This window comes from Elaeis guineensis, chromosome 1 (genome assembly GCF_000442705.2).
Source record: "Elaeis guineensis isolate ETL-2024a chromosome 1, EG11, whole genome shotgun sequence".
Classification (NCBI taxonomy): domain Eukaryota; kingdom Viridiplantae; phylum Streptophyta; class Magnoliopsida; order Arecales; family Arecaceae; genus Elaeis; species Elaeis guineensis.
In genome coordinates, this window is record NC_025993.2 from 164,278,074 (window position 1) to 164,304,099 (window position 26,026).

Here is a 26,026-nt window from a genome sequence, read left to right on the forward strand (position 1 = left end):
TTGCTTATGTGCAAGATATCAATCTAATCCTAAGGAATCTCATTTGAATGCTGTTAAAAGAATCCTTAGATACTTAAATGGTACACAAACTATAGGGTTATGGTACTCTAAGGACTCACAAATTAATTTGTTAGGATATTCTGATGCTGATTTTGCTGGATGTAAATTAGATAGAAAAAAGCACAAGTGGAACTTGCCAATTTCTTGGAGTTAACCTAATCTCATGGTTTTGCAAGAAACAAAATTCGGTGGCACTGTCTACGGCTGAGGGCGAATACATTGCAGCCGGAAGTTGTTGTGCTCAAATCTTGTGGATTAAGCAACAACTCGAAGATTTTGGAATCAAACTTAATGAAACACCAATAAAATGTGATAATACAAGTGCTATAAATCTATCTAAAAATCCAATACAACATTCAAGATCTAAACATATTGAGATAAGACATCATTTTATAAGAGAACATGTTCAAAACAAAAATATAATTCTTGAATATGTTTGCACTGAAAATCAATTAGCTGATATCTTTACAAAGGCCCTTAGTGAGGAAAGATTCTGTGAAATTAGGAGAAATCTAGGAATTCTAGATCCATTTGTCTGAAATTTCTCAATTTCCAAAGAATAGATGTCAAAATCTCTTAGAGCTTAATTTTCAACATCTATCCTGGTCCCAAAAGCTCAGGTTTATCACTCTAAAAACTTATCATTGAGCAAAATTCTTTCTCCCAAAATTTTGAATTTTTCTGGAATTTATTTGCATTTTTCCTGATTTTCTGAACTTCATGAGTCGACCCCCATGAGTCGACTCAATGGCAAACTTGTAAATCCCACCAACTTCCATCGGGTTCATTGTTTTTAAAACGGGAAACCTGTTTATGAGACGACTCATCTTCTCGTCGTCTTCCTTCCGAAAGCCGTCCTCTCCAAACTTCTGTTTTGCTCCAAATCCAAGGATTAATTTCGAGGCAATTCTCCCTCCTCCTCTCCACCAAAAATCGCCACCTTGAAAAGGATTTTTCTGTGCTTTCTCGCAGTGTTAGGCGCGGGTGGAACGTGCCCTAGAACTTCACCGTTCATTCAAAATCTACTTCTTTTCTCCACCAAAATTCTTCTTTACTCTTTTGTGATCCCTCCTCCACTGAATTCAAGTCTTCTTGTCTGCTACCTTATTGGATATGGCTCCAAAGATGAAACTTCCCCAAAGAAGGAAATCAATCCGAGAGCCTGAGGAAATTGTCCGAAAGAAAAGGCATGCTCAGTCTTCCACTGTTCCCAATCCAGTTTCAGTACCTGCTCAAGGTCCCTCTCAACCCTCCATAAGCCCCAGTGTAAATCTTCTTTCTGATAGAAAAGTAGAAACCGGGAAAAATATAGATTTTCGGTTCTTTGAGAAAGAAGGCTTTACTTTTGCTACCAAGATCAAAAATCAAGGATGGGAACTTTATTGCTCTCTTAAGGAAGTCACCTATGTTGATCTAGTCAGAGAGTTCTACCAGAACCTAAATTATGGAAACGGGTCTGTGACTTCAACTGTAAAGGAGATTGACATCTGTTTGGATTCTAGGATATTGGGAGAGATACTTCAGTTGCCTAGTGAAGGATACTCATATATGGAACTCCCAATTAAAGAAGAAGGGATCAGAATTATCTTAGGAGAAGATTTTTCAGGAAGTTTAAACAGATTGGAAGCAAAGCTACTGTCCATTGAGATGAGGGTCCTGCATCAGATTGTGACAAAACTATTCTTTCCTAGGAGTGGTAGACATGACTTACTATCTGGCAGAGATGTATGTGTCATGTTTCATATCATCACTCAGACCCCCCTAAACCTCCCTACACTTATGATAGAGGCCATGAGAGAAACTTTGAACAGATCCAAGGCACACTTGCCTTATGGTATGGCCCTTACTAGAGTTTTTAGGAGGTTTGGAGTTAGCTGTGAGGGGGAGACACCTACCAAGCTCTCACATGTGGACACTTTCAACCAACACAGCCTGCACCGAATGGGAATTACAAAGACTGTTGATGGTTGGATCAAGGGCTCTGAAGAAAGAGCTGAGGAGAGAGCTGAGGAAAGAGCTGAAGACAGAACTGAAGGCAGAGTAGAAGAAGGTCCATCTTCTCCTGTACATGATTTCAGGGCAGCTTCACCAGATACCCAGTTCATTCATGATACTGAGGCTGGCCCTTCTGAGTTTACTAGGATGCCCACACCAGTGTATCAGCCAGAGAGCAGAGCACCTCATTCAGAGTTCAGACTGGCTGACGATCAGATCGAGCATATATCTCAGCGTGTGGCTTCTTTGTTGTCTAGCCAGTGGAGTAGTACTTCTTTTGCACCTGGAGCTACTTCTTCTGATCAGACCATTACTCCCCACATCTCCACTATATTTCAGATGATTTCAGATCAGTCTGTCAGGATACAGCAGCTTGAGGATACAGTCTGGAGACTTACTGGCAGAGTTCTTGACTTGCAGGGGCAAGTCCTTGCATTGGCCCATCCCCAGCCACAGGAGTCTACCATTGAGGTCACAGACCTCACTGCAGAGGCTGGCAGGCTCAGAGGAGCACTAGAAGGTGGATATGAGCTACTGAGGAAAGAGATCAGAGGATCGAGTGAGCATGCTACCACCCAGTTCACTGCTCTACTTCAATCTGTTTCCAGAGCACTGAACGTACTTGATTCTATTAGACTCATGATATCAGCCCTAGTATCTCAGCGTTCTCAGCCTCCCAGTTCATCTCGTTCTCCTACTCGTGGCAGAGGCAGACGGGATAGAGGACGCACTTCTGATCCATCATCCCCTCACCCTATATCTGATGACTCTGATCATTGACTTATCTAGATCTTAGGAGTTAGTATCTTGTTCTAGGATCTATACCTTGGGGCCATGTATTGACATTTAGCTGATTGAATTTTATGTCTTGAAACAATTATGATATTAATGGAATCATCTTTCTACCTCTTTGTAATGATTATATTTTCAATCTCCGATACATCTGTTGAAATATTATCTTCTACTTATTGTTGTTTGCTATTGATAATTGCTATATTAAGGGGGAGCAAACATCTGTGAAAAACTCTAAAGAGGAAGAAATTAAAGAATATTTTCAGAAAAGGAAAAGAAAGAGTTAACTATGTTTGATGATGTCAAAAAAGGGGAGAAATTAAAATTAAACAAAAATTGAAATTAGACAAAAAGCAAAACCCTAAATTATGAGAAAAAGGGGGAGAAATTAAATTAAAACAAATATTGAAGAAATTAAACAAATATTGGAGAAATTAGACAAAAACAAGGATTGAAAGATTAAACAAAACTTTGAGAAATTTTGGTATCGAAATTTGGTATCAGACAGAGAAATTTGGTATCAGACAGAACTTTAATCCATCAAAAGCAAAATCATGAGTACAATGCAAATAAGTATTTTTTATATATATGCTCTGATATTCAAACTTGCTTTTGAAATTTTACTCACCTTGAGACATCAATAAGAAATTTGTTTTACTCTGATACATCCTACAATTTCTTTCAACTTGATCTGATACATGATAACATTTGATCCGATACAGTGTGAAGGTTTCTCTAAAATATTATAACATTTGCTCTGATACTGTATGAAATTTTCTCTGATACATTAAAAATTTTCTTGCTCTGATACATTATAAAATCTTTTCTGATATCATTGTAAAAATTATTTTTGCTCTGATACATAGAAAAAGTTATTTATCTTCTCTTGCTCTGAAATATCTTGAACTCAAAATGATCTAATACCCTTTTCAAATCTTTAAGAAAATGGACAAACTATTTTGGCATTTATATTACATGCCAAAAGAATCATACTCTTTTCAAGCATATACACCCATAATGGATTCTTTTGAAATTAATGCATTAACATAAATATTTTTGTTCATATGTTTTGTCATCATCAAAAAGGGGGAGATTGTTGCTCCTAGATTGATTTTGATGATTACAAAGCAGATTGAAGGGATACAAACAATTGAAAAAGTCCTTATGCTCTTCAAGGGCAAAATCATAATTTTGCTAAAATCCTGATTTGATAATATCATTTGGTAGAACAAATGATTTGAAATCTATTGGTGAAAATTTCATTGTGTTTGGACTAATATTTTTGAAGTTATGAAGGTTTGAAGTGCATGAGTCGACTCATGAGTCAACTCATGGCACTATGAGCTGAATGGCACGAAAAAAAATTCCCATGGCACGCTGGATTTTTGGCTTGGCACGACCTGTGAGTCGACTCATGAGTCGACCCACAAGGCATGAGTCGACTCATGAGTCGACCTCTGCTGATTTGAGCCGAAAAATCCAGAAATCAGATCTTCTGGTTTGTTGCAACAGAAGTCGACTCATGAGTCGACTCCTGAAGCATGAGTCGACTCATGAGTCGACCCCTGCGACGGAAAATGTCAGCAACGGCTATTTTTTTGCCCGTTTTAATTGCCATTTATGCTTCCTAAAAATCCTCTAACGGCTCTTTATCTGCCTAAATTGTTTTCTCTTGCTTCTAATGCTACAAAATGCTTTATTTGATAAAAGAAATTGCAGATTAAATAGCGGATCAAACGTGAAATCAAAAGTGAAGAAAAGAGAGGAAAAAGAGAAGAACAAAAGAGAGGATCCGAAATTTGCAAGAAAAAGCCTGAGATCAACGAAATATCCATAGAGAAAAAGAGAGAGGATCCACAATATACCAGAGAGATTGTGAAAGAGAAAAGGAAGATCTTTCAAGGAGAGAATTCTTCACGCCTATCGTTTCAACCTTGATCTAGAGATCGTTCAAAGCTTTCAAGAGATCTTCAATCAACAATCAACCTCTTCTCAAGCGTTCAACCGTTCATTCATCTTGAGAAAATCTGAAAAAGGGGTTCTTCATTTGAGTAAAGTTTTTATTGTTATATTTGCTCATTTAAGGAGCTATTTTTGTATTCATCTGTGCTCTAAATATTCTTACTCTTTGTGAGTTTTTGCTCTTGTTTTTGGAGGATTTCCAAAACAAGGAAAGGTTGATCCGAACCTGAAATCGGAGTGTTTTGGGTTGGCTTGTACCCGGGAAACAAGTGTTCTAGCTTGGGATAGCTAGGGTCGGAGTTTTCGACGTCCTGTATTCTAGCTTGGGATAGCTAGTGTCGGAGTTTCCGACGTTTTGTATTCGGGTTGAATACAAAGGATAGTGGATTAAAATTCCCAAGTGGGATCTTGGGGAGTGGACGTAGGTGCAAGGTTAGCACCGAACCACTATAAATCCTTGTGTTTGTGGTGTGCTTTATCGCTTTATCTTATTTCTTTATTATATCCTTGCAATACTGCTTTAGTTAATTAATATTGATTTAAAGCCATTGTTTTGTTCTTCATAAGTCATTTGTTGGGCTTAAAATTTTTAGAAACCCAATTCACCCCCCCTCTTGGGTTGCATAGCTGGGCAACAACCAAAACCAGGAAAGATGCTCTATCTAATCATCTTTCATTTTCTTTCCTTTTCCTTATTCTTTCTTTTCTCATTCTCTGTAGTTACAAAGTATCGGTTACCTCTTATATCCATCCATGAGACAAACTTCTCTTGTCCCTCTTCATGCATGAAAAGCATTTCCATTCTAAGTATTCTAGTTCCTTCTCCTTGTTTGAGGAAGATGAAGAAGATGAAAGAGGCATTGGAAGAGGAACTATTGACATCGAAAGCAATTCCAATAAGGAGCACATGATACCATTCTCTCCTCTAAAAGAGCTAGGGCCATTAGAGAATGGCCAGCCAATCAGTGTTGATTGGGCTCCTACAGTAGATTATGGACCATCTAACTAACATTAAGGACTAAAGAGAAACAAAAGACTACCACATCATACCATCCTAGCTATCTATCAAAACTTAAACAAAATACATATATTCCCCCAAATAAATATAACAATAACAATGTTTTAAAAAATGGATGCAATAAGCAAGCGATCAATGTACCACATAGCGCATATTAAGTATGCAAACCACACATACATGCACATCTGAAGTTACTATTTTAAGTATACCAAAATGAATTAAAATATATTTAGTATAATAAAAACAATTGTGATATTAATATTTTTATAAATAATATTAATATTAATAATAATAACTAACAAATAGTGTTTATTATTCAGTGCTTAAAATTAATAGAGAAAATAATATTGATGAATAATATTAATATTACTAATAATTAATAAAAACCCAGATTCAACTTAACCATCAACTTGAACATGCTCGATCTACATAAGCCCATATAAGAGTGCAACACAAATTTGGCCCATAATGCTAAGCAGATCACATATGAAGGCATATAGCTAATGTGGTGCAGAAAATGGACTGCATACGCATGCACAGCCTCATGCATTGCATTTTAAAATAGGGACAATAACAAAACCCTCTAAGCAACAAGAAAGAGAGAAAAGACAACAAATAACAACCATGTTTGGACATTTTGGCACCCAGATCAATGCTCCTGCTTTAAGATAACACTTATCCCTGACCCAAAATGCATCATAAGCACAAGAAAACCACATTGTTTCATCCCAGTGAACGCTTTTTCCTGACATTTGAATGGAGTAATATGCATATGGCACATAGATCCACATCAAACATGCAAATAATCTTGGGATTCTTAAAGTCAAATCCTAGGCTTACCTAACAAAATTGTAGTATGCATCTCAAAAGATTCAGTCAATCGTATACTCATGTTGTTGCTGGGGGCCACCAAACCAAATGAGCCAGCTAGACCAAAAAAAAAAAAAACTCAAGGTGGAATTGGTGTATATAAGGTTTACATGCAATAAAATTCTTTTGTTAAAGAAGTATTATTTCCTTGCCTTTCCAAAATTATTGTCTTCTCATAATAGCTTAATTTTGACACTTGAACCCAACAAGATGCATTCGACTTCAATAGCTGAACAAACTAGCCATCACATCTATCTCTGAACCAACTAGCTAGTTCAATTTTGTCAACCACATTTCACAACATTGCTGCATTTTTTTCGGTAAGTGAATAGGGTTGGGCCCATGTCAAGATATTTCTCTCAGTATTATCACTCTCTGGACACCATTAGAACTGAAAAGTAAAACTACCAAAGAAACAACATCTTCTAGAAAGTACAATGACTAGCACAACAAAATGTAGTTAGCAATGATGATACATGATCTAGAACAAAAGTGACAGTCAATAAAGCATGCGCAGACTATATATCTGGCATAAGGCACAAGACTAGTATTAGAACAAATTTGCCTCCACCAACATTTCTGGATTAACAGACACTCCGACATTATTTATTTATTTATTGCTGAGAAGAATGATTATCTTAAAATATATCAATCAGAACTCAACTCATAAACTTGTAGTCTAGAAGTGCGACAGATTATATGAGCCAAGAATACCTAAAAGAAATATTTGTATTTAGAAATTGCTGCCCATTGAACCCAGTGGTTTTAAGCATGATATATCATCTATATGCTAAATACAATATCTTACTACAAATGCAGCAAAGTGGTTCATGAAAATTTCCGTCATATGCATTGTTATGGTCTCACAACTGAAGAGATCTTTTCATATGTAATATAATGAAAAAATATAGAGGATAAAATTAATTTCCATATCACTTTGATATCACAAATCACAGCTGAAAATTCACAAATTTAAGCAATGAACTACTACAAAAAAGAGAAATTACATAACAAGCTCATAACAGATGAATATATCATAATGATATCAGCAGCACTGTAGATACAACTGAAACCAATTACTAGCAGTACCAGTTTTTCCTGTTTCAATCTATGGTTCAGTCAGTCTAATGCAGTATTATTAAAGGATCCAAGATTCATGGATCCCTATTTGAAGGCATAACAAGGTAATTCTCCATTCAACATAACCTCGCACTGGAAATTTAAGCAAATGCCATATAATGCACATGATTGGTAAAACCAACAGATAAATAAAACTAGACTTGATGAAGAAAAACCAAACTGAAATGATGGTCATCATTCATCAATGATTTGCTCTACCATCATCACAAGAAATGACTCTACCTACCACCAAAGTGGAAAGGGTGGAACAAGAAAGATTTTAAAATTAAAAAAAAATCTAGAAATTAGTATCATCTAGGAAGAAGCGGGCATGGAAGGGAACAAACCAGCGCTGCAAGATGTGGGAGGATCCTTCTGCAAGTCCTTCAACTCCTTTAGAATCCTCTTGGAAGCCATTGGCGGCTACTCAAAAGTGTCAACCCTATCAAAGCCACTGAAATCCAATTGAAGAATAATCAACCATTTTAAATAAATATCATGAAATAATAGGCAAAAGGTAATTTTGATTTCCAAAAAAATCAATAAAAGCTGATGTTACGAAGCAAAAGCTCCTCCATCACATGCTCCAAAATCCTAATAACAATTTCCAGAATGACAACATAAATTCGGAATCCTCCAGTAAAAATCTGATCTTTTGAAGAAATACCCAACAAACACAAACACAGAATCCATCAGGAAAAACCCCAAGAAACAGAAGAATGTCCCAAACATAGAATCCAGGCTAAAAAACAAAATCGCTATATCGAATCCTCACACCGTATACCCAAACACTAGACCAGAAGAATAGACGTAGGAAATAAGCAAATAATTTATGGCACTTGCCAGGAAAATATCAATAACAGAAATGCAATCCAAGAAAACAAGATCGATCAGAGACAAAAATGTACCGATCGACAAGAAGAAAAATAAGAGTTCTGGAGCCAATCCTTCGACCACTAGGGTTTTTCTCCCGTTCTCAAACTCCCCTCGAATGGAATGCTTCGAGGTATTAAAGACCGGGGCTGGGAAGCCAATTTCAAGTTAGAGCAATGCTGCCCAAATTTGGGACAGTAAGGAGGAGTTTGGTGAGACAAATGATAACATGATCTTAGATCACACATTATCCTTATCCAGGATTATCTTATCTTGAATAATTTAAGATTGTCACATTTAGCATATTATGCTCTAATAATTAAACATTTTTGGATGTCGAATATTTGTAATTTTCATTCTCTTATTAGTTTTTTTTTTTCATCATAATATCAGAAACAATATTATGTTTCTTATTAGGAATATGGAGGGGTTGCTGCCTACGTTTTGGCAGCCTTTCACTCCTTTATTTACAAACATCATGTGAGGAAAGAGAAGGATAAAGGGTTACTATGATGCTATGGTAGTCTTCCTCATGTCCATATAAAAGCAAAAAAAAATGCCACAGCTAAGATTCAGCAGCCTTCTAGTGAATAGAAAAAAAAGATAGAGGTTTGCAGTGAAGCCTTTCGGTGAACAGAAAGAAAAACATGTATGAGTTTTGACGGGTTGGGTTAGGATTCGATGAATAGGAAGAAGTGGATGGATTAAGAGGGAAAAAGAAGACATGAGTTGGGTTTAGGGATGGATCGCTACCGGCTGCATACAAATCAGTTAATAGGCGTGCCAAACAGGTTGTAGGTCATTCGACTAATAGATTAGTGGATCCGATTAGGATTAGGGTTATGATAGAGGACTTGGTTAGGATTAGCTATCCGACTAGGGTTAGGGTTAGGCTAGGGGGCTGGTTAGGGTTAGGGTTGGGTTTAGGTTCTGCTGAGGGTTAGGGTTGGAGTTAGGTTCTGCTGAGGGTTAGAGTTGGGGCTCGAGTTAGGGTTAGGGTAGGGATGTAGAGAAGGTTGGATTGGAGAAGAGAAAACCCTCAAAAAATGGAAACAAATAATCGAAAAGAGGAAGGAAGGAATAAGGAATACAGTTTGCATCGAAACAAATAGAGAAAAAATAGAAAAGAAAAAATAATAAGTACGGGATTAGGATTAGGGCAGGGTTGCAGAGAAAGTTGGATCAGAGAAGAAAATAAAAAAACAGAAATAGATGATGGAGAAGATGAAGAGAGGAAAAGGGTTTGGATTTGGAATGAAGAGGAAAAAGATAGAAAAGAAAAAATAGTAAGTCACAAAATCTAAAGATGGTTAGAAATAATAGATATTGAAAATGAGATTTACCTTGACTTGTCTTGAGATGAGAATGCTAGCATGGGTCAGAAAAAGGTGTAGAGCACCTTTGCCACTCGTCGTAGGGTTGGCTTTGAGGACACCATCCTCCGTCGCATCGTCTCTGAAGACAAAAAGTAGAAAGGAAAAAGAAACCAAAAATTGGTGCTAGGATCAAAAAAAATTCAAGACCACCTGTGCCGCTCTCTCCTTCATCCTCTCCGACCATAGAACAGCCAAGAGAAAATCCAGCAAAAAAAGGCCAACAGTGGTGGTCGGGGGAAACTGGAGGAGTAGAAGAGGGTTTGGAAGCACCAGCGGTGGTGGATAGGTAAGAAAAGATTAGGATTAAAGAAAAAAAATAGGTGCATAATAGTTCTATGGGTTCTTGACACATAGGAAGGAAAAAAAATTAAATGTATGAGGACATCCTCATAAAAATTGTATAGAAAAACTAATTTTAAATTAATAGGGTGCATAGAAATTTTATGAGAGTGGCAGCACAAAATTTTTTTAGGTGTTTCCATGTAGATGGTCTTATAATTTCTCTATAAGTGAACTAACAGTATTTCTAATTTTTTTTAAATATTTGTTTATTTAAATTTAAAAAAAGAATATATATAACTGAATCGGCATTGTTCTTTCCTTCTATTTAAACAAAATTTTCTCCCTTTTTTAAATTTTTGTTGTTTAATTTCTCACATGAGGTATAAAAATTCTATTTCTTTTGTTTAAGATTTTTTTCTAATAAACATAAATTTGTAATAAAAATTATGGATCAATCATTTCTTAACCCTCTCTTTTATGAAGATTTTTTTGTATAAAAGTATTTCTTAAATTAACTAATCATGGTGCTTATGAAGTAAAGAAACTATAGCTCTTCTATTTATTGTTTAATCTTCTATTCTTCCAACTATATATTTGGATTAGGGAACATCAATTAAAATGATAATTTTCAATTCTTCGATGAATATTTATAATTCATAAATATTTTTATAATTCAAGCACACGATCACTATTTTATATAATGCTTCTTAACAAATGTTCCAAAGGCATTAAAGATTGAGGATTTTTTGACTCTGCCTTCTATTTATTAAGGCCTGCAGCATAGTGCAGGTTTCATTGTAGTATCTTATTAAGATAGTAAGTCCAACAATTTTTATTTTTTGAGATTAACATAATTCTCACATTTTTCATACTATACCTACCTCTAAAGCTACAAATGGGTCAGATGACTTGACCCACTTAGAACCAATCCGATCCACTTTAAAGGATTTGTAGGTCGGGTCAGGTTCAAAAATTGGAACCATTTCATTTATTGGGTTGGATTTGGATTCACTAAATTTGAACCTGACCCGACCGACTGGATCCATTTGATTTCTGAGTTAATTTTGGATTTTCTACTCTATGATCCGATCATACTTGATATCTTTAGGATCTGAATCTATTGGAGCCTTTAAGTTCTGATTTAAGACTTATATGAGTAACATTTTTAATATAAATATAGGTTTAAAATTATTTTTATATTCTAATTGTTTACTACCTATTTTGTATAGTTAATAGCAGTTTGTTGTATGGTCATTAAAATATAGTTTGCTATATTTAATCCAGATTTGACTCAGACTCGATCCTGATCCGAATTTTTTGAATATGGGCTGGATTATACATAGGGTCGACTCAAATAACCTATTTGGTAGAAAATTTTGGCTGTAAATCTGATCTAATTCAATCCGATTTTCTATTGGGTTAAATATGGATCCAATATTAGAATTTGATCAAGAAATCAAATTGAGTTAGAAGACTTATAATCTAGTCTGATCCAATCCATTTGCATCCTTACCACTTCATTTCTGAGGCTACCTTCAATTGGAATTGCACTTCTATCATCTTTGCCAAATAGCAAGGGATGATACCATCTAACCTAGTAATAAATTCAGTAAATTAATTTTAAGACTAGAACTTGGCATGCCCTATTTAGATGGGCATGTGAGATTTGTGGTCATACATTACCCACCCCATTTAATAAATATGATCTAAACTACAAGTGAGAATATACAATTTACGAGAAAATGATGACACAGCCACTTTCATGGATGGTATTTATGCAAATATGAGAAATTTATTATGAAATACAAATTTGAGCAATTTAAAAATATTTCCAACATTCAAATTTGATTAAAAAACCAAATCGAGTCCGAAGACTTATGATCCAGTATGATCCAATCCATTTGCATCCTTACCACTTCATTTTCGAGGCTACCTTCAATTGGAATTGAACTCCTATCATCTTTGCCAAATAGCAAGGGATGATGTCGTCTAACCTAGTAATAAGTTCAGTAAAATAATTTTAAGACTAGAACTTGATATGCTCTATTGAGATGGGCATGTGAGATTTGTGGTCAACCTTACCCACCCCATTTAATAAGTATGACATAAACTACAAGCGAGAGTATACAATTTATGATAAAATTATGACACAACCACTTCCATGGATGATATTTATGCAAATATGAGAAATTCATTATGAAATACAAATTTAAATAATTTAAAAATATTTTGTTTTCTAGTATAAATTATAGTGAATGGTTTCATAACTGTCTTGGATCCACTAGTTGATAGCTTAAAGTAGAAGAAATTGCTATTTTAATACTTTTCTATATCATTCCTTGCTCAGCTTAAAGGCTTGTTGTTTTGAGGTAAAATATTATAAAAAAATTAATCAACTTTTCCATCGACTTACTCATATTCTCATGCTCTGGGCAAAAATATGAGGTTACTAAATTAGTTTCCCTCAAGCAGTATTTCTCAATGAAATAGATGGAAACACCTATCCATATAAGAGATGGATAAATTGGTTCTCATTGATCGGGTAAAATAGCTCTTTTTTTTGTTCCAAAAATACACCTTTTATGCTGATATTCTAACAAACCTTAACCTCTCACTTGCTCTCTTTGTCTATAACGAAGCATAACCCAAATGGCGGCACCACTGCAATCCTCGGCCAATTAATGAATTCTGATGAATTTTTCAGATTCTCACTTAAAATCTCATTCTTTTTTTTTAATTGACCAGTTTTTTTTTTCTTTCTTTTCTTTTTCCCCACCTAGTGATTATGGGTGATTATTTCTTATTATTCTTTATTAGAGATTAGACCCTTTTATTTTTAGGTTTGTATGGGTTCTATTATTTTTCTTTTTATATACTTGTTGGTGCAGAATTCTGCCGATGCCGGAGAAGCTGGAGTCGAGGGGATCACGACCGCCGTCGGGACCTGCAAGGAAAGTCTAAACCGGAGTTGGAGATACTCCGACAAGACCCTTCGATGCTCAAGTCAGTACTCTGCTTCAACAGAAATGGAGCATTCGAATGAAATTTTAGCAGAGTTTAGAGATTATGCTTAGAGCTTAGAAAAGAACATATCTGGGGGGTCTCTTTTATAGATGAGAGAGCGTAACCGATTGACAGCGACATCCGTAACTGTCCGGTAGTGGGCCGTTCAGAGCCACATAGAGTTTGTTACGGAGAGTAGTGGTGTCCGTTGTTGCGACTTGCTGGAGAGTGGTGGGATCACGTGGAGTTTGTTACAGAGAGTGGAGTGGTGTCCGTTGTCGTGACTTATCGGAGAGTTCGGATCGGACGGCTGAAGCTCGACTGGGATGTTTGGTGGAGCGGAATAGCTCTCTGTCTCAGCAATCTAAGAGAAGTCCGGATATTTTCAAGGTTGCTGATGGGTTAACTGTTGTTGGGTGCCTTAGGCATTGATGCTGCAGGCGGAAGTCATCTGCTGTAGAAGTCCGGATGAAAATTTTTTGTTGGAGTAATCCAGCTGGAGTCCGATTGCTAGAGAAATTCGTCTGAAATTTATCTGATGTAGAAGCTCGTCTGAAGACTGTCTGCTGGAGAGGTCCGATTGCATGAGAAATCTGACAGAAGGTCGACCGATAGCAGAATTTGGCAGGCGCTATAGGAGGTTGACCAATAGAAGAGTCCGAAAGGCATTGTGGAAGTTCGTCCGCTGGAGGAGTCTGGTTGGCACTGTTGAAGTTCGATTGGTGCTTTTGAAGGTTGATGGTTGGAGAGGTAGGGAAGACACCGGAGACAGCCGGTCACTGTAGAAATCCGGCTGCTGGAGTTCATCCGTTGTAGAAGTTTGTCTGGAATCCAATTCTGTTGTAAAAATTTGGATGGAGTCCGATTCTTGTAGGAGTCCGGAAGGAGGCTGCTTACTGTAGAAGCTCGGATGGAGATCGATTACCGTGGAAGTCCGGATGGAGATCGCTTATTATAGAAGCTCAACTGAAGTCCGCTTGCAATGAAAGTTCGGACGGAATTCGCTTAGTGTAGAAGCTCGGATGAAATTTGAAAGGTGGTCGACCACTGCAGGAACTTGGATGGAGTCTGGTTACTGTAGAAGTCTTGCTGCTGGAGAAGTTCGGATATTGATGAAGTCCAGAAGAAGCTCAGAGTAAAGTCGATCGTGACAGGAGGAAGTCTGGAAGAGATTCGAAGAACAGTCGATCACTGTAGAAAATCGACTGATAATGAAGCTCAGAGAGTATTTGGAGCAGTCCGATGGATGACTGAAGGAGCTCATTATCGGAGAAGTCCAGAGGATACAATAGGAGTTCGTCCATTGGAGAAATCTGGAGGACACTGTGGAAGGTCGACTGTTGGAGGAGTCCGGATGGTACTGTGGAAGCTCGGACGGTCGGGGGAGTTCAGAAAGATGCCGCACAAGGTCGAAAGCTAGAAGAGTCCTGGGAGGGTTGGCCTCTTACGAACTTCGGCTGGGGTTATTTTATATCCAACACCAGTCCCCCTACTTTCGAGTTCGGGTTTCGAATGAAGGAAGTATGAAAAAATTTTTACAATCAAAGTTGCCCCCCTTGATTTTCGTACTCGATTGTTTCCAGATATCTTGGCGTTTGGTGCGTCGGTGCTGGGATTTTTTAAATCGAGGCGATCCGAAAAGATTTTTTCAAAATTTTTGCTGGAACATCTCTCCAGGTACGGTGCAATAATGATTCTGTCAGTCGTCAGCCGTCTGCCATGACGAGTGGGACACGGACGGTTGTAGGTCGGCTAAAGGAGATCTGCAATCATTATTGTGCCGGACCTTGAGGTCTATTTAAACCCATCCCCCTCTTTCAGGGGTTTCACCTCGCTTGAGATTTTTCTTCGGTCTCCTCTTCTTCTCCGAGAGCTTCATCCTCCTCCAGCGTCCCTCTCGATCTTAGACTCCCTTCAGGTCGACCTCCATCACCTTCATTGCCCTCCTGCATCTCTCGGACCAGCCTAGGTTAGTTCTGAAATCCTTCTTTTTCTTGTTGTTCTTTCATTTTTCTTCCTCCACATTCCACACGTTCAGTTTCTTCGCGCGCGTCTTGTTTCCTATTTTTTCTAATTTTTTTAAGATTTTTATTTGATTCAAAATATCCTCTAACACTTCCTCCTCTAGCAGTTCTAGAAGTTCGTCTGCTCCAGCCTCCCAAAATCCTGGTACTGTAGATGAATCCGCACTTAGGATCGAACCTCGTTCGATCTTTGCACCAGACACCATTCCTAGCTCTTTGACCTCGGATGAACTCTCGCTGATTAGGATTCAGTACGGGATTCCTCTGGAGTATGAGCTTGAGCTTCTCGGGCCAACTGATCGGGCTAGCACCCCTCCTCCTGGCCACTTTTGCTTATACCAGGAAGCCTTCCGCATCCGGCTTCGACTTTCACTCCCACCTTTTGTTCTTGCTCTTTTTTGCTTTTTAAATATTTCTCTAGTTTCTGTAGCACCGAACTCCTTTAGATTTTTGATAGGATTTCTTTTCCTCTGTCATTTAGCTGAAGTCCGACCAACTCTTCCCTTGTTTAGAAATTTTTATACCTTTAAGCGTCACCCTTCGATAAAAGACTTATGGTACTTCTCCCCCCAGTTCGGTAGAAAGGGGTTGCTGAAAGGTGCCCCCTCTTCTATCCACAACTGGAAGGAAAGGTACTTCTACGTTCGATGCCCGACCCTAAGGCTGGGGTTGCCCCCTGGGGCTCCCTGAGGGATTTCATCTATCGGGCTTCTAGCTTGGGAAAGGACGACCTTGAAACCTCCAATAAACTTAAGACTTATCCAGCTCCTCTCCTCTCCTACCTTCTAAAGGAGCAACTTTTATTCAATATCGGCCTGAGCCCTCTCAACCCTACCGATATTTTTTTCTTCTCAAGTCATTCACTGCTTCCTCTTTCTCTTATTCTGTTTCTAAGCTGTGCTGATCTTTTTTTATTGTAGATATGGATGCAGACGCAGCTTGGATACTAACCAAGGGTCTCAAGGCCCACAAGAAGAAAGACGCCACAACTTTTGGGTCGGCAAAGAAGGCAAGGGTAGAAGAGACAGGCTCGACCATGCTTGCCTATGCGGCCATTGCTGTCCCCCGAGCATCTTCAAGAAGCCCTCCGGTCGAGGTTCCCGCTCCCAAGTCTCATCCCGAGGAGGCGTCGGGGGTTGAAAGGAAGAGAAGGAAGAAGACGATGGTCCGCAAGATCAGCAGCAGCAGGACTGCCATCGAAAGGTCCAACGACTCTGAAAAGGATCCGGGGGAGAATCTCTTCAACAACAGGAATTTAATAAAAAGGTTGATCGACGGGTGCGTTTTGCCCGAGATTGTCCACAGGATCGTCCAGGCCGATCCTGAACAGCAGGTTTGGGACTCTCTGGGGTCCTTTCTTGAGGTAGACGGATTTACTTTTTTCTTCCTTTCGCTTCTTCACTTAGTGCATTCCTTAGCTTTCATATTGACTTCCTGGCCGCTCTTGCAGATTGGACACCAGTTCATCATCAATATCGAGGTGATAAACAATGCCAAGAAGGAAGCAGCCCAGGTGGAGGAAGGTCGCCAGGTCGAGGCCACCCGTCTTAAAGAGAAGGTCGCTGAAGTCGCTAGTCTCCAAGAGGCATTCCAAAAGGAGGGACAAACTTCGATGGATCTGAAGGCTGCCATGGAGGAGGAAAGAAGAAAGGCAGAGGCCGAGGTCTCCAAGCTGAAGGAGTAGATCCTGACCCTAGTCTCGGAGGCAAGGGCCCAAGCAGTGGAGGAGTTCAAGACCTCCTCTGAGATGAGAGAATCGAATATCAAGTTCGGCCAGGCCGCCTTTATCAAAGGCTTCGAGCTTTGCCAGGAGAAGGTGGTCGAAAAGTTTCTCGAACTCGACCTCAGCTTTCTGGATGAAGTGTCCGACGATGAAGCCGGACCTTCCGAAGCTGCTGTCGGTCTCCCTCCAGCTAGGACCTCTTCAACTACCACAGCCGCTGTGACCGACCTTCCGGGGGCACCGAGCTCCTCCACTTCTACTCCAGAGGTTCGAGACCTCTAATTTTATACTTTTCTTTTGTTACAACTTTTTTTTTCATCTTGTACTTAAGAATTATTTAATTAATAAAATTGAATTCCTCTTTCTTGCAATGATTTGCGTTGCGACGCTCTTATTTTTCGACAACAGTGTCCTACCGAAGCTCTTCCCCTACCGCAGAAGATTTCTTTGAAGTCCATGATCCAGGATCTGAGAAGAAAAGTTCGTCATCTGACGAAAAAATCGAAGAAGATGGACGACAAACTTCACAGGCTGAGGAAGAGCCATTCGGAAGCCATCGTGGAGGTTACTCGCCTTCGGAACCTCCACAAAAAGGACTTCATGGACTACAACCGAAAGAAGGCCAACTTCGTGAAGGAGCTTGAGGAACTCCAGAAATGCACCAGCGACCTATCTTGGACCCAGACCTCCAAGATCAGCTCCCTCGAGGTTGAGTTAGCGGCCGCATGGAAGAAGATTGACCAATTGGAAGGAAGCTCGTCCTGGCTTAGAACTCAGGCCGACCATGGCTGGAACTGGTCGAAGAAATTCTCCGACCTCCAGAAGCAGCTACAGGATGCCAAGACTAATTACAACACTCACTGAGTCAGTTGGTGCGGGCAAATAGACAACTACAGAAGGAGGCTCAAGACGGCGACCGACGAGGTTGCTCACCTTCAGAAGCAGTTGTCCGAAAGAGCCCAGGCTGTTTCAGTTCAAGGCTCCGACGAGCTCCGATCCTTGAGGGGGACCATGGAAGAACTGTCCGTAGCCCTTGGAAAGGAGAAGGTCGAACTGCAGTGGCTAAAAATTTAGCTGGCCTATGAGCAACAGGCAGTCAAGGATGCAGAAGCGGAGTCTGAAGTTCTGAGGAAGAGGCTTTGAAAATCGGAGGGCGAAAGCCGGCGGTTTCACCAAATGTATCAGAAGATGCTATTAAGAAAGAAGAAGCTGGAAGAAGAAGTCGAAAACTTAAAGCAATCCCTGATAATGGCTGGAACCAAGAGTTCGAAGTCAGAAAGAGCCGAGCTTCCTTAGAGCTTCTTTTACCTTTTGTTCCATGTATTCTTTTCTTTTCTTGTTGTTTTTCTTTTTTTGACCTTCAAAGGCTTTTGTAATGCTCTCTTTACTAATGAAATGAAGAAAAATTTTTCATTACCTTGTCTATTCTGACTCTGAGTTATCGTTTATCGAGCTTCTCTTGTCTTTTATCTTATTCGATGTCGACGTTGTTTGAAGGTTCCTAGTCATTGTCGCATTGATTCGCCCTTTTTGATCATGACCGAAGGTCTTTTCGAGGCCATTCGAATTTGACGCTTTCTCTCGATGTTCGAGCTTGGGACCCGAACTTCACGTTACTTTGAGGAAGTCTATTTTCTCCTGCTAGTGTTGGGTTCTCCCTTAAAGACTGAAAATTTTTGACAAGAGTTTTCTTCCTCATTGAGACGAGGTTCCTTGTGTCTTAAATGTAGTTCGTTTTTCTCTTTTTTTCTACCCCTCTTTTTTTTTAATGTTTGGACAAGGGTTTTCCCTTTGCTCCTAATGAGGTTGTAGGGGTGTAGAGGAACCATTGAAGAGGCTTTTCTGCTCATTCGATCTTAAACGATTAGGTCTTCGTTTGTGTCAGGATGAGGTTCTCTTCCTGTTCTCGACACAGTCAATTTCAGCTCATGTTAGGACGAGATTTTTCTCCTGTTCTTAATAGGACTGTGGGGGCACATAAGGGCCGTTGCGAGGGCCTCTCTCCTCATCCGATCTCTTAATAACCGAGCCTTCGACTTTGCTCATGTTAGGATGAGGTTCTCCTTCTATTCCTAATATGGCTGTGGGGGCGCATAAGGGCTGTTGCGAGGGCCTCTCTCCCCATCTGATCTCTTAAAAATCAGATCTTTGACTTTGCTCATGTTAGGATGAGGTTCTTCTCCTGTTCCTAACATGACTGTGGGGGCGTGTAAGGGCCATTGCGAGGGCCTCTCCCCCCATCTGGTCTCTTAATAACCAGGTCTTTGACTTTGCTCATGTTAAGATGAGGTTCTCCTCCTGTTCCTAACATGACTGTGGAGGCGCATAAGAGCCGTTGCGAGAGTCTCTCCCCCCATCCAGTCTCTTAATAATCGGATCTTCGACTTTGCTCATGTTAGGATGAGGTTCTTCTCCTGTTCCTAATATGGCTGTCGGGGTGCATAAGGACCGTTGTGAGGGCCTCTCCCCCCATCCAGTCTCTTAATAATCGGATCTTCGACTTTGCTCATGTTAGGACGAGGTTCTCCTCCTGTTCCAAACATGGCTGTGGGGGCGCATAAGGGCCATTGCGAGGGCCTCTCCCCCCATCCAATCTCTTAATAATCGGATCTTCGACTTTGCTCATGTTAGGATGAGGTTCTCCTCCTGTTCTTAACATGACTGTGGGGGCGCATAAGGGCCGTTGTGAGGGCCTCTCCCCCCATCCGGTCTCTTAATAATTGAGTCTTCGACTTTGCTCATGTTAGGATGAGGTTCTCCTCCTGTTCCTAACATAGCTGTGGGGGTGCAAAAGGATCGTTGCGAGGGCCTCTCCTTCCATCCGGTCTCTTAATAACCGGATCTTCGACTTTGCTCATGTTAGGATGAGATTCTCCTCTTGTTCCTAATCATGGCTATGGGGGTGCATAAGGGCCGTTACGAGGGCCTCTCCCCCCATCCGGTCTCTTAATAATCGGGTCTTCGACTTTGCTTATGTTAGGACGAGGTTCTCCTCCTATTCTTAACATGGCTGTGGGGCGCATAAGGGCCATTGTGAGGGCTTCTCCCCCCATTCTGTCTTTTAATAATCGGGTCTTCGACTTTGCTCATGTTAGGATGAGGTTCTCCTCCTGTTCCTAACATGACTGTGGGGGCGCATAAGGGCCGTTGCGAGGGCCTCTCCCCCCATCCAGTCTCTTAATAACCGGATCTTCGACTTTGCTCATGTTAGGATGAGGTTCTCCTCCTGTTTCTGACATGCTTAGTTTCGATTGTCTGAAAGAGCTACTCCCTGTCGTTATAAGCTCATGTCAAAAGAAAAGATATGCGAATATAAAATTTTTATTTAAGGCAAAGTTATCGGTAATACATTCATAAATTTTTCGAATTCCATGGTCGCGGAAGGTCTGCTCCTCCGAGCTCTTTTAGATAGTATGTTCCGGGCTGGACTACCTTCCTGACTTCATATGGGCCTTCCCAATTTGGGGCAAGTTTCTCTTGGTTCTGAGGTTGTGAGACAACGGCTCGTCGAAGTACTAAGTCCTCCGCTCTAAAGGCTTTGCTCCTGATTCAGGAGTTGTAGTAGTGGGCTACTTTCTGCTTGTAGGCTGCCATCCAAACTTGAGCTGTCTCCCGCTTTTCTTCTAACAAGTCGAGGTTGACTTTGAGATCCTATGAGTTGCACTGCTCGTCGAATGCCACGACTCGCACCGATAGAAGTTTGAGTTCAATTGGGATAACGGCTTCTGTTCCGAAAGCTAAGGCAAAGGGGATCTCCCCCGTGGGCAGTCTTTGGATAGTTCGGTATGCCCATAACACATGATAAAGCTCGTCTGCCCAAGTTCTCTTTACTTTTTCAAGTCTCGCCTTGATTCCTTGCAACAGTCCTGTTGGTCACCTCGGCTTCGCTGTTCGCCTACGGATGAGCTACTGACATAAAGTTATGGGAGATGTTTAAGTCCTCACAAAATTCAGCAAATCTTGCTCCAGCAAATTGTCGCTCATTATCAGTAATGAGAGTTCTGGGTAAGCCGAACCTACAAACGATTGACTTCCAGATGAAGTCCTGCACTTTAGCTTCTATGATTTTCGCCAAAGATTCGGCTTCGACCCACTTGATGAAGTAGTCAATTGCCACCAGGAGGAACTTTCGCTGTCCGGACGCCATGGGAAAAAGTCCAAGGATATCCATCCCCCATTGTGCAAACGGCCATGGGCGCTCAAGGGTGTAAGTTTGGAAGCGGACAGTCTTTGGATATTCGTATATCTCTGACACCGATCACACTTTTTGACATATTTAATGGAGTCGTGGTACATTGTAGGCCAGTAATAACCTTGTCGGAGCAGTTTATAGGATAAAAATCTGGCCCCCAGGTGACTTCCGCAGACTCCTTCATGTACCTCCCACAAGGCAAAGTTGGCTTCAGAAGGTCGGAGACATTTTAGGAGGGGCAAAGAGTACGACCTCTTGTACAGCTTGCCCTCATAAAGGATATATCGGGAGGCCTGGTTTCTAAGCTTCCGAGCTTCTTTTGCATCATGAGGAAGAACTCCGTCTTTGAGGTATGCAACCAGTGGGTCAATCTAGCTGGGTTCATGGCTGATCTCCATTACAAGCTACGGTTCTTCCGTACTTGGACATTTCAGAACTTCGAAAAGGACTTCGTTGGGTAGTTCAGCTGGAGCCAGTGTAGTCAACTTGGAGAAAAGATCGGCCCTGATATTTTCTGCTCTTGAAATCTGCTTGATGTCAAAGCTGCCAAAGGCTGGAATGATCTCTTTTACTTTTTCGAGATACTTAGCCATACTGTCCTCCCGAGCTTCATAGTTTTTGCTGACTTGTCCCACCACCAATTGGGAGTCACTATAGACTTGGAGCCGATCTACTTCTAATTCTTTGGTGATCTTCAGTCCTGCAATCAGAGCTTCATATTCTGCTCCGTTATTTGTCGCAGAAAATTCGAAGTGCAGCACGTACTCTGTAATAATTTCTTCCGGATTGACCAAGATCAGGCCCGCGCCCGTGCCTGACATGTTGGAGGAACCGTCCACGTAGAGGGCCCAAAAACCATCAAGAAGATCTGTTCTTTCCTCAGGGGAGTTCGGCTGGAGCCCTGGGTTGTCAGCTTCATCTTGTTCAAGTTCGGCTTCTTCCAAGATAGTGCATTCCACTATGAAGTCTGCTAATATCTGGGTTTTTATCGTCGGTCAAGGTCGATAGTTGATGTCGAATTTTGTGAGCTCGATCACCCATTTTGCTATCCTTCCGGAAGCATCTGCTCGATGCAGAATTACCGTGATCGGCTGGTCGGTGAGCAGTATTATGGTGTGCCCTTGAAAATAAGGTCGGAGCCTTCGGACTGCAATCAATAAGGCGTAAGTTAGTTTCTATAACTTAGTGTACCTGATTTCGACGTCTCTCAATACTCGACTTATGTAGTAGATCGGCCGTTGAATTTTTGCTTCTTCCTTAACCAAAACTGCTGCGAGAGCCACAGGAGAGACCGCCAGGTACAGAAATAACTCCTTTCCAGATTCGAACTTTGCCAATAACGGAGGTGAACCGAGATAGTTCTTTAATTCTTCGAACGCTAGCTAATATTCAGTGGTCCAACAGAAGTTCTTCAGCTGCTTGAGGGTCTGAAAGAAAGGTAGGCATCGTTCGGCTGACCTTGAGACGAAGCGATTCAGAGCTGCTACTCTCTCAGTAAGGCGCTGAACTTCTTTTATTGACTTCGGAGCGGTCATTTCCTGGATGGCACAAATCTTTTTTGGATTTGCTTCGATCTCGCATCCCGATACCATAAAGCTCAAGAATTTCTCAGAGGTTACTCCAAAAGCACACTTGGTTGGGTTCGGCTTCATCTCATATTTTCGGAGGGCACTGAAGGTCTCCTCAAGATCGACGACGTGGTTCATTGAGAACCTATTTTTTACAAGCATGTCGTCCACGTAGACCTCCATGTTGCGGCCGATTTGCTCTTTGAAGATCTTGTTCACCAGTCATTGATAGGTCGCCCCTGCATTTTTAAGGCCAAAAGGCATGACCCTGTAATAGTAAAGACCACGGTTAGTGATAAAAGCAGTCTTTTCTTCATCCTCTGGTGCCATCCTGATTTGATTGTAGCTGGAGAATGTATCCATGAAAGTGAGAAGCTCGTGGCCCGAGGTTGCATCCACTAATTGATCAATTCTGGGTAGAGGGTAACTGTCTTTCAGGCAGGCTTTGTTTAGCTTTTTAAAGTCTATACACATCCTTCACTTGCCGTTCGCCTTCTTGACGAGAACCACATTGGAGACCCAGTTCGGATAGTTGACTTCTCTGATGAATCCGACTTTCAGAAGTTTATCAACTTTCTCAGCTATTGCCTTCTGTCTTTTCGGTGCATGACCTTGGATTTTTTCCTTCATCGGCCGATGTTTGGGATCAACAGTTAGACGGTGTTCCATGACTTCCGCATCAATCCCCGGCATGTCCGTCGGAACCCAAGCAAAAACATCTGTATTCTTTTGTAGAAAATTGATGAGTTGTGCTCGTACCTCTTCTCCTAGGTTGGAGCCAATCTTCACCACGTGCTTTTCATTCCCATCGTTCAAAGGAATTGAGATAAGATCTTCAATTGGCTCATCCCGTTCTTCAGCAAGGTCATCGCGAGTGTCTAATCCATCAACCAGACTGGGGTCAGACTGACCATTTCTTTGTAAGGCTATGTTATAGCAGTATCTTGCCAAGACTTGATCTCCTCTGACCTCTCCGACCCCTTGGCTTGTAGGAAATTTTAATTTCAAATGGTAGGTCGATACCACAGCTTGGAGGGCATTGAGGTCAGGTCGGCGAGTATTGTGCTGTAGGTAGACGGTGCCCTTACTAACAGGAAACCCACTTGTGCTCTAAATTGCTTCGGGTACCGATCTGCAACTACGATCAAAGTTATTATTCCTTCCACTAGCACAGCATCGCCAGTGAACCCTACCAATGGGGAGCTTATCGGTCCTAATCGATCATCCAAAATGGATATTTTTGAGAATGCATCGTAAAATAAAATATCGGCTGAGCTTTCATTATCAACAAGAATGCGGCGTACATCATAGTCAGCAATATTTAAAGAAACTATGACTGCATCATTATGGGGGAATTGAATCCCCTGAGCATCTTCTTCAGTAAGGGTTATATATTCCTCAATCCTCTACCGCTTGGGCGGTCCGATCAATCCACTGGCTGCTCCCCACCGGGATCCTCCAGAGATGGTGTTGATGATTCCGATTGAAGGCCGATCTTCAGGCTGTTCTTCCCTCCTTGGCGGCTCTGGTTGTGGTAGGGCTCTCGACCGATCTTCTCTACCTTCAGGCCGGTGTCGGATCAATCTGTTGAGCCACCTCATCTGATGAGCTCCTCGATCTCATCTCGGAGCTGAATACACTCCTTCGTGTCGTGGTCGTGGTCACGATGATAGAGGCAGAACCTGTTAGGGTTGCGCTTCCCAGGGTGTGTGCGCATCCTTTTTGGCCTTGGCAACTGCTCCCTCATCTCCATCAGCACTTGAGTTTTTGGAGCATTGAGAGGGACGTAGCTGTGGAATCTTCCTAGGGGAGAGCTCCACCGAACTCTGCGGTCCGGACTTCTCTGCCTACGAGCTCGGGGGGGAGTTCGGACACGCTTGTGTCCGGAGGGAGTTCGAGAACGTGGCCGAGCTTCACTTGGCCCTTTTTCAGCTACGAACTTGCTGGAGTCACCCGCCTGCCGCTCCTTCACGGTCTCCTCGTCCTTCAGCTTGAAGGCTTTCTCTGCTCGGACATATCCTTCGGCCCGAGCCAGCAAATCAACGAAGTCTCTGGGATACTTCTTTTTCAGGAAAAATATAAGATCATTCTTTTGAAGACCGCTCTTCAGGGCGGCCATTGCGACTGATTGATCTAAGTTCCGAACCTCCAATGCGGTGGCGTTAAAACGGCTGACATAAGTTTGGATAGATTCTCCCTCCTTCTGCTTGATGTTGATGAGGGACTCCGAACCTCTCCGGGGACGTCGGCTGCTGATGAAATGAGCCGCAAACTGGTGGCTCATTTGATCAAAGGAGAAGATAGTACCCGGCTTCAGTGTCGAGTACCAATTTCTTGCTACTCCATTCAAGGTAGATGGGAAAGCTCGGCACAGAATGACGTCTGGCGTGCCATGGAGCAGCATCATTATCCAGAAGGCCTCCAGGTGGACAACCAGATCTGTGGTCCCGTCATAGCTCTCAAATTGGGGGAGCTTGAAGTTCGACGGGATCGGTTCCTGCATAATCATTTGAGAAAAAGGAGGGTCAGTACAGATATCCTCACTGTAAGCAGGAAGAGCATGGCAGAGCTCTTCGTTCCGTTGGTTCATCTCTCGAAACCTTTGATCCAGGAGATCCTCTCGATCACGAATCTCATGGGTCTTCTGGCAGAACAGAGGTAGGGACCCTCCGGGGGTGGAATCGTGATCAGACAAAGGGCTCTCCACCTTCTACTTCTCCTTTTTGGGGGATACAGGACGACTAGCCCAAGTGGGCCATCCGATCATCGGATTCTGGAACTCCGACGATGCTTTTTCCAGCCGCACAGATGCCTGCGGCTACTGCTGTTGCTGCAAGATCTGCACCACTTCGGTGAGGCCCCTGACCTACTGAACCAACAGGTCGAACTGCTCCATGCCGACTGCCGTTGCCGGAGGAGGAGCTTAAAAAATTGGAAACGAGGCCGGAGCTGGCGGATCTTGCTGAGATCTGACCATGGAGGTCGTAGATCGCCTGGTGGATGCCTTTCGGGGAGGCATCAGGTTGGGATCTGGCCGGAGAAGAAGAAGAAGATGCTGAAGAAGATGACCGGAGATAGTCCCGTTGAGTACTCCTTTAAGAACAAGGGTCCTACGAAGACACGGCCCTTCTTCTAGCGCCAATTCTGTTGGTGCAGAATTTCGCCGATG

The 26,026-nt window shown here is 41.5% G+C and overlaps 1 protein-coding gene across 3 annotated transcripts in view; it reads right to left on the reverse strand.

The window, feature by feature from the left end:
- Nucleotides 1–8,917, reverse strand: part of LOC105036133 (ubiquitin-conjugating enzyme E2 28-like) — a 43,424-nt gene extending 34,507 nt beyond the window's left edge. For 2 of the 3 annotated variants that reach the window (XM_073246745.1, XM_073246742.1), the window contains exons 1-2: nt 8,725–8,917; nt 8,164–8,270 (exon numbers count right to left, since the gene is read on the reverse strand). In XM_073246745.1, coding sequence (XP_073102846.1) covers nt 8,164–8,233 — 70 coding nt within the window. In that variant the 5' untranslated portion in view covers nt 8,234–8,270; nt 8,725–8,917. Of the gene's footprint in view, nt 1–6,667; nt 6,755–8,163; nt 8,271–8,724 lie in introns of all 3 variants that reach the window. The other variant, XM_073246740.1, reaches the window with a different exon arrangement.
- Nucleotides 8,918–26,026: the final 17,109 nt, after the last annotated feature.